Source organism: Brachycentrus maculatus, unplaced genomic scaffold, assembly GCF_059751285.1.
Source record: "Brachycentrus maculatus isolate JH-2025_06_01 unplaced genomic scaffold, ASM5975128v1 h1tg000746l, whole genome shotgun sequence".
Classification (NCBI taxonomy): domain Eukaryota; kingdom Metazoa; phylum Arthropoda; class Insecta; order Trichoptera; family Brachycentridae; genus Brachycentrus; species Brachycentrus maculatus.
The window spans coordinates 56,230-66,364 of NW_028281477.1; the positions used below are offsets into that span (position 1 = coordinate 56,230).

At 29.0% G+C, this 10,135-nt stretch overlaps 1 protein-coding gene across 1 annotated transcript in view; it reads left to right on the forward strand.

The window, feature by feature from the left end:
* Window positions 1-8,353, forward strand: part of LOC148300356 (transcription factor SOX-9-like) — a 29,472-nt gene extending 21,119 nt beyond the window's left edge. The window contains exon 3 of the mRNA XM_088274905.1: window positions 7,662-8,353. Within this exon, the coding sequence (XP_088131031.1) occupies window positions 7,662-8,340 (679 nt within the window). The 3' untranslated portion in view covers window positions 8,341-8,353. The remainder of the gene's footprint in view (window positions 1-7,661) is intronic.
* The last annotated feature ends 1,782 nt before the right edge of the window (window positions 8,354-10,135 follow it).

A 10,135-nucleotide genomic window follows, 5' to 3' on the forward strand; every position in this document is an offset into this window, starting at 1 on the left:
CAAAACGCCAAATCAGAAAAATGTTTTTTTTTATGAAAGAATAAACAATGTCATGTCGATGTCGAATTATCCAAAATTATTATCATTATATTATTAATACATAAAATCTCAATTTAATGCTACTATCCCCTGTTTTATAGTTATTTCAATCAAAGCAAATACTTTTAACAATGATATTATCCATTTTTATTCATAGAAATAATATTAACATGTCATTAAACACATTTTTCACAGGGTTTTAACCCCTAAATATTGTCATTGAAATATAACAAATTGTGTAAATATTGTAATACTTCATTGTCCGTGAGAAATTTATTCCTGGTTTATTTCACACTCAAATTATGTATATATTTTTATTAACCAACAGGAAATAAGCCCCCTTTCTTAATCTCATCCGATATCCTATCTCTTATCTGTTCTTCCCCTTCACCGGATGTTTGAGTAGGTAGTTCTTTTGTTGTATAATTCCATTACATGGTTTAGTTTGTATAAGTAAACGAAATTTTCAAGCTTTTTGCTGATAATTTTATTAAAACGAGGGGGAATCAGAGTGCGAAAGTTAAGAAGAAATAAAAAGTGGGTTTTTTTTTACTTTTAAAAAATAAAACACTTGTTTAAGACTACTTTTGCGTTTATTCGAGTAACACACAACTAGTTAAGCGAACTACAAATCATCAATATGTAAAAATACAAACTGCGTTACTATAATAAACTCAAAAAAGTGGTACAGTTATTTAAATATTTTATGTTATTATATATTTCATCATATCTTTCCACAAAGTTCAGTCGTGAGTTACATGACTCATGTAGGTCTTGGCAGAATACAGAGGGAAGTCACAATAGACCTAATATGGTCGCAGTGACATAAGGGATGCAAGATCCCTTGACCCCAAAAAAATTACTTTACTGCTATGATAACCCAACTTCAGTGCAACAGTTGGTTTACTCCAAGCTTCCATTTACAGATCCTCTAGTTACGTAGACTATTCACTAGGCCAGATTTCATACACTTACTTATTTGTTAGATTTGGCCGTCATTATTCTTGTTATTGGCCGTGTTATTCTTTCGTTCCTACTAGCTAAAAATTACTGATTTGTCATTCTTTCATGATCCATTTACTCCACATGTCGAAACCATCTCAACCTCATGTAATCTTTTAATTTGCATGTACATTATTCTTATTTTCGAATTCAAAATGGCCATAAACAACATCTGTCATCAATAGCTAGATTGCCGCTCCTTATCCGAATCTTGTGAACCTCGGTGAACTATTAATATCGAAACAAGCGGTACTTTCATATAAGAGCAATCACAAAATGTAACAATAATTTTTTGGCGAATTATCGCTCACAGATATTTTTTGACGTATTATTTTTTTGACGTATGTAGTAAAGATATCGCCATATATTTTTAAGGGATTAAAATTAAATTACTCTGCTAACTTTTCGTTTAAAAATAACAGAAAAATACTCATTCACAATTAGTAAAATAGCAACTATAACTGGTCTGATGATGTCGGTAACAAAGAAACCTGGTATCTTGTCAATTAAAATAAATTTGAAAAAACTGTGTAGTTGTTTTTTTATTATATCAACTGTAGCTCTACCAATAAATATCAGTACAAAACTTAACTCTTAAGCCGTTTGTACACTACACGGAATATTAATAAATTGAATAAACGCCCTAAGAGCGTTTATTTAATACACGGAACTACACGGAATTTTACTGTCCGGCTCGTCAGTTAACGTTAAAACGACATTGGCTTGGATTGGCTTGTGCTTTTGTCCATCATTCTTCGGATCGGTGCTCTTGATCGGTGCGTGAACACGTTGCGCGTAAATTCGATCACGCTAAACTGTCGTAGTCGCTTTCATTTTTCAAAACCGGACTGCCGGACGGTGAAATTCCGCGTAGTGGACAAGCGCCCTTAGGGCGGTTGTGTACTACTGGAAAAATAATTGACGTAATTTGTCAATTAACCATTTTATGAGACTTACTTGAAAAAATAGCCTAATGTTGGGTCCTCTCCCGTATATATTTTGCATATTCATACATATTTCATCTATTATAAACTCTTAACTTACGAATCACAAACAATACTAATATGCAAATAATAATAATTTTTGAGAATAGATATAGCGCCATTTTTTAATGAATTAATTTCATAAGTATACAATAAAATTCTCTAATTGCGAGTTTATCGTTAAATTAAATATCTTTATAGACCTCCCATGAGTCAAGAGTATAAATTAATATTGTTAAAGATGGATACTATATGTATATACGTGTATACGTTATTTTTACTTGACGTTAAAAAAATACATTAGTATCTAAAAAAAATTCTGTTAGTAAATAATATATCAATGAACTTTTACAGTAAGTAATTAAATGCTTGAATTACCAAATATACAAATATTGTATTATTGTATATCAATTAAAGATAATTGCGATTTTCGACCGGAAACTGAATTGACCCGTTGATATTTTATCATGTGAATAATTCATAATAATTATTCATCTACCGATATAGAAACGGACTTAAAAAAATTAAATATACATAAACAAATGTGAATGAATCATATTAATATAAAAATAATTTCAAATAACTGTATGGAAGTGTAGCATGGAGTTGTAAAAAGAAGGATGAGGGTAGACCGAATGCAGCGGAAATTCGATCACTCAGGCGAATGTGCGTCAAAACGACGTATGTAATTGATTTTCACTTGTTGAAATGAGGAGATAATGCAAGGCTAAGATAGACAGTATCAATAAAATTAAGAAAGATGCCTTGAGATGGTTTGAGCAAGTGGAACGAGGAGGAAAGTGAGCGAGGAAAAAACGGTAAACACAAATATATAAGACGAATATGTTTGGAAATAGAAGCCTATGAAAACCAATAAAATCTTGGCATGATAAAAATATTTGAAAGCGGTCAGGTTTGGAATAATTGGGGGGCATGTATGAGGAGATGCATGAATATGGAAGAGGCGAAGAATGATTGCAAAGACTGAGTATTTTGAGATTTTATTCTCTCTGCCTACCCCTGTGGATAATCAGTGTCACAGTTGGTCACTTAGTTAGTTAATAACTATGCAGATATTCATTTTAAATATTCATATTTGCGAAGGATAAATTATTAGTATTTTCTTATTTACAAAACGTATTGTACGCACAGTAAATCCCTAGAATACCACATTTGATCCCAAAAAACTTCTTCATCTCTTTTGAGATATAAATGTATACAAATTGCTCCTACGTGGGGTTAATTAAAGCATTCGTGAACAAATATTTAGACGCATTCAAAGTTTTAAAAAAAATAATCAAAATTTATATCAATTTAATTTTCTTAATCGTATAATATTACTGTGCAAATACCAACTTTAATTAATTATCTGATTAAAATGTTTAATTGAAAAATATGTGTTTCGTTTAAAAAAATATTTTATCAATGAGTCCCTTTGAGATGATAGTTGGGTTAAAAGATCACATTTAAAATAAATTTATTTTACTGATAACCCACGAATCAAATAAGTATAAATTGCATCGACTAACAACAAACGGCAGAAAATTCCAACTTGAAACGCACTAAAAATAAATCGACCATATGTGAATATTATAATTGTTGAAATATAACATACTTTACAATATGTCCCCCTCTAAATTTTGCACGGTATTTTATATTTTGTTTGTATGTTTTTTATTATTATCAAACTTTACGAAAACACATTTTTAATCCGATATGTGTGGTAGATAGAACTATAATATATTTTATTTATTATGAAACACTGGAACATTTTGAAAACAAATTTTATTGATTTTTGCATTTTGATTTTTTTTATATTTGCATGGACGCAGAATTGATCACCTAACCTTCACGTCAGTAACAATCAAGATAATACTGCTTCTATTCGAAGCAGTGCTCTATGAAGCATGTAAAAATGTTAAATGCTTTTTTTCTGATTTTTCATATATTTTTTTAATGAAAGTTAATATAATTTGTGTTTTTATAATAGTCCATATTATTTTGTAATAAAGGTAAAAAATATAACATAGTAATATAACTGTAATTATAAAATATGTTTAAGTTTTTTCTTCTTCTTATATTTGATACTGAGTCAGTGTAGAAAGAGTATGTCTAAAAGCATTTCCTATAATAATATGAAATCAGCATTTTTCATAATCTAAATAGAAGACAATGAGTTCCCGATATAAAAATTATAGAAGATCTTTACTCACCTGCGAACAAAGGAATCCTTGTCGATACGGGGGAATAAAGTACTTACTTATCTTTCACAGGTTTATTTACTTATTATTTATCCAATATCCTCAAACTTCCACAATTATTGATGGTTTTTCTTATTTAAATTATAAATTTTTATTTAAAAATCAAACATTGATTTTTGAGTCTAATAAATTGTATTTTATTGTTAAAAACACACAAAACATAAAAATTTTGTGACAATTGTTTCACCTTATTATGGCATTTTCAAACGAATTAAAAATTCAACATTCGTTTGTAAACGCCATAACAAGGCAAAATAATTACCAAAATATGTATTTTTTATGTGTTTTTAACAGTAAAATACAATTTATTAGACTCAAAAATCAATGTTTGATTTTTACATTTAATATAAACTCATAAATTAGAAAGGAGTTATAAAAATTAAACGCCAAATTTATAAATTTTTCCATTTTTAGTTTATAATACATATCGACCCTTAGCAAAATATCAATCTAAATAACCTTGTGTCGCATACAGTGCCGCTAGTACGGGTACGGAAAAGGGTAAAAAGTTGAATATGTTGTAATGAGGTAGCTTTTCTTGCGTGGATTACAATTTGTGTTGATTGGTTTGTTTCTTCGTGAGTCAGTCAGTCTCCACCCATTCTTCTTCCGCTCGTCTCTTCAACTCGGCGTGCCCGCTACAGCGCACGTTGGAGATAATTTGGTCCATACAGTTAAGGCGGGGTCATCTTCTGTAGTTTTTGTCTTCGCACATGCCCTCAGTCGTAAGAAGCAGGCCTAGGTGTCTTACACTAGGCCTCTTCATTTGGCTCGCTGTTGAGCTACTTTATTTAGTAGACATGTAGACTCTCCAGCCTTGCTTAATACCGCTTATAAAATACTATTATTGATCCCTACATGAAGTGGCTAGCTATCATTATTAATTACATACAAGAATTTATCTGTCTTGCGTCTTATGCTGATATTGACGATCACAAAATGCCGAATCCTCTTCTTCTAGTGGATTAATTCTAGTGGAACGGAAGGTCTGCTGATGACTGTGGTTTCCTCCCAGCAATGAGGAAATGTTGAGAAGTTTCTGATTGGCCAACACTAGATTTTCCCTCCTGTTCCCAACACCGATTTAAAAAAATATCTTTATTTAGTTAGAAGAAACTAAAATCCGCTTAATGATCTTTAAACCTTCTACGTAATAAGCCCGGTAAATAACAAATTCAATTCCCATAAATATATATACATCTATATATATATATATATATATATATATATATATATATATATATATATATATATATATATATATATATATATATATATATATATATATATATATATATATATATATATATATATATATATATATATATATATATATATATATATATATATATATATATATATATATATATTTATGTATATATATATTTATATATATTTATATATATATATATATATTTATATATATATATATATATATATATATATAAATATATATATATATATATATATATATATATATATATATATATATATATATATATATATATATATATATATATATATATATATATATATATATATATATATGTATATATATATATATATATATATATATATAAATATATATATATATATATATATATATATATATATATATATATATATATATATATATATATATATATATATATCTAAAATCTTAAGTGTGCGAGTATTTCTCAAAAACTGTGGGTTACATTTTTTTTAATAAAAGTTTTTGTAACTATACTTTTTTGACATCTAATGTATGTAGATAGAGAATATGAGAAGAATATGGATGTTTAGATATTTATACGGCTTAAAACCTGTCATAACATGGTTAAGTGTTCACTTTATACACTTCAAAATCATATTTTAAACTTATTACAGACAACGTAAATAAGTAAAACATGTTCTCTGGCCTTCATATCATGCTTTCTCTTGCGCTGTCACCTGTTGTAGGAGGTTTCACTTGTATTAGAACCAGGCTAGCCCCTACATTGATATATAAATATATATATATATATATATATATATATATATATATATATATATATATATATATATATATATATATATATATATATATATATACATATATATATATATATATATATATATATATATATATATATATATATATATATATATATATATATATATTTATGTATATATATATTTATATATATTTATATATATATATATATATATATATATATATATATATATAAATATATATATATATATATATATATATATATATATATATATATATATATATATATGTATATATATATATATATATATATATATAAATAATATATATATATATATATATATATATATATATATATATATATATATATATATATATATATATATATATATATATCTAAAATCTTAAGTGTGCGAGTATTTCTCAAAAACTGTGGGTTACATTTTTTTTAATAAAAGTTTTTGGGTTATCAGACAGTATATACAGTTTGAGAATGACTATCTGGAAGAAAAAGGCGAATGTTAATCTTGGGCCAAGTTTAGGGGAGATTGTCGCCTTATTGTAATGAACACGTGCGCAATATAAATATTACAATATTAATAGTTAACTGCAAGCCCCCTCACATACAGCTGCTACGGAATACGCTTCCGAGTTCCGGTATTCGTATCAAGAATTCAAAACTGATAACGTAAATATCTGAGGTTTGCGCGAATCTCAAAGCGTTTAATATAATTTAAGAAACACCTGGAATCATTATACTTTTTTGACATCTAATGTATGTAGATAGAGAATATGAGAAGAATATGGATGTTTAGATATTTATACGGCTTAAAACCTGTCATAACATGGTTAAGTGTTCACTTTATACACTTCAAAATCATATTTTAAACTTATTACAGACAACGTAAATAAGTAAAACATGTTCTCTGGCCTTCATATCATGCTTTCTCTTGCGCTGTCACCTGTTGTAGGAGGTTTCACTTGTATTAGAACCAGGCTAGCCCCTACATTGATATATTTTATTACGTTTTGAGCGTAACCAATTATTTAAAAAATCTGAGAAAAATTATGTATTCAGGCGTCTCTCAGTATGTAAAATAATTAGGTAACAATCTTATTTACATTTTCATAAGGGTATCTGCTAAATAAAAAGCTTATCAAACTCAAACAGAGATGCTGCCAAGAACCTCAATTATAAGATATACTATATATGTACAATTTCCTAAAATTCGAGAAGTTGTGATATGTTAAAGTGATCACTTAAAATAGCAAATGAAAATACCCAGACTTCTTTATTCTTCTTCATCTATATTAAGTTGTCAACACATTTTGGCAAGATAAAAATCAAAGACTATTCCTTTGAAATAAATAATTTCATATTAATTGCTATCTTTGTTTCAGAGAGCTGAGCGAGAACGACAAACGCCCGTTCATCGAAGAAGCCGAGCGTCTGCGAGTAATCCACAAGAGAGAACACCCCGACTACAAGTACCAGCCGAGGAGACGCAAGCAGCCCAGGGGAGCCAGTCCCCTTCACGGATCTCACCCTCGTCCCCCCAAACTGGAGGACCAAGGACTCAAGACTGAAGACTCTCTGAGCTGCGGCGCTTCATCCCCTCTATCTTCATCGCCTAGATCCTCCATAGATACTCCGACGCCTCCCGTCTCGATGCCTCAAGGAGAAACCCAAAACCATAATACGAGCAGTATTGACTTCTCTCGCATCGACGTCGATCCTTTCAACGTAGATTGCGTCGACGGATCGGAGTTTGATCAATACCTGTCTCACCACGCCGTTCCGCACTATCCTCAGGCTTCTCTTCATCACCATCACCAGAATTATTGGTTCAAGTATCAGCAGGGTGTCGGGGAAGATTTCGGTCATCAAGGGTGGTTCGGGGATCGAGTAAGGGGCGGGGAAGGTGAGGAGAGTCGCTACCACGAGCTTCAACCCCCTTCGACCCGCTACCCGGGTGGCGTAGCGCCTTTACCACCCCTCCCTCCCTGTCTTCCTGCTTACCAGTGCCTTCCGACACAGACCCCGTCTTCTTCTGCCCCATGGCAAGGTGGTTTTGTATAAAAAAAATGAAAAATAATCATATTTTTATCTTGTCGAATTCCATTCGTGTATCGTTAAAAACATATTATATTCGTGTTATTTATTGACATATTTTAAGCGGAGTGTGTTTTTTGTCAATGTTTTTTTTCCTTACGATAATATTTAAAAATGTTACATATAATAATAATTCAGTATTAATTTGTTATGCCATTCATTATTCAAGCATTTTAGTTTTCAAATTATATATTATATATAATCAGGAAATCTCAAATTCTGTTGATCGATATATTTCCAAATATAAGTAGATGGTGGAAAACGATATTAGGTGTAAAATGACAAAATTGTAGTGTTTTCTTGTATTCTTTATAGTGATATGAGAGAAGATAAATATTTTCGGTCAAATAAACTATCAAATTCTGCAAACTTTCTCAAAAATTAAAGCATTTTTTATGAAATTGAGGAATATGAGAAAGCTAGATATTTTCATTCGAACAAACTATCAAACTTTGTAAACTTTTTAGAAATTACTCATTTTATTTGAAATTGGGGAATATGAATAAGAATAAGAGAAAGCAAGATATTTTCTTTCAAACAAACTATCAGACTGCAACATTCTCAAAAATTTACTCATTTAATGAAATTGAGGTTATGGCTCAAAGTAAAATGCGCACATAACATTTTTATAAGGAAGGTATACAGATATTGTGTATACGATTATGTTTTAAAACATGTAGGTATTTGGTTAGTTTTATTTAATTGTTAAATACGAAGTAAAGTGTGAGTCAGGTCTAAATAACAGACGGCTGACATTTTTGCATTTGCCCTGATTCGCTTCGGAAACAAAGAAGAAGTTTATAATTAACATAATTTCCTAGAAATCAACCATCGAAATAAATGCCGGGGAGGAGTTTATTTTCGTAAGAAAAATAGTATTTGTCACTTCTCATCAGTCTCATGAATCAAAAATGCTGACAGCAATTTGGCCGAGATGTAATATCTTTTTTAACGAAGTTGACGACGTGTGAAAGTCGCTTAAAACTATTTTTCTGTATTAAAGATGTAATTAGTGAAATTCTTATCTACTTTATCATTATTTAAAAGTGTTGTATCGAACGATAAAATCTCAAATAAATATTGTATTCTTAATTTTCCACATTGTTCTTTGCGGCTTGTGATTTACGAGTATTTTCATTGTTTCGGTTTGAAAAAGATACATATTGTATGCCAAAAGATTTTTAAATTTGACACAGTTTAAATTTTTTTTAAATTTTTACTATTTCATTGTTTTACACCCTTTCTCTTAGAAACTTTATGAATACTTTATGAAACAAACATTTATAACATTTTCAGATTTAAAAAAAAAACTTGTTAAAATTTAAGTATTTATAGGTCAAAGGTTTTCTTGAGAAGGGTATATGGTCTACAATCAACAGGTATTACTACCTGTCATTGGATTTTTTTTAAATAATAGCTTTATACTTATGTAAGATTCACCATTTCTCCTGATCTTTATGTTCCGTTTAAAAATTGTACCTAATGTGATGGAAAATCTTTGTTTTTTAAATGATATGAAAACGGTTGAGCTCCAAAGACATGTTATAGATTGCAAAGTATTATTTAAGTATGAGAAATTAATATAATTTTAAAAATTGCTTTATTGAATCAATTTAACCATAATATTTTTTATTAAATAATTCAATCTTTTTTATCTTTTATTCTTCAATATCTTTTATCATATCCTCGCCATAATAAATGCATAAGAGGAATGACTCTTAATAAATATTACGATATCGATTAGGTTAATTTTTATAAATAG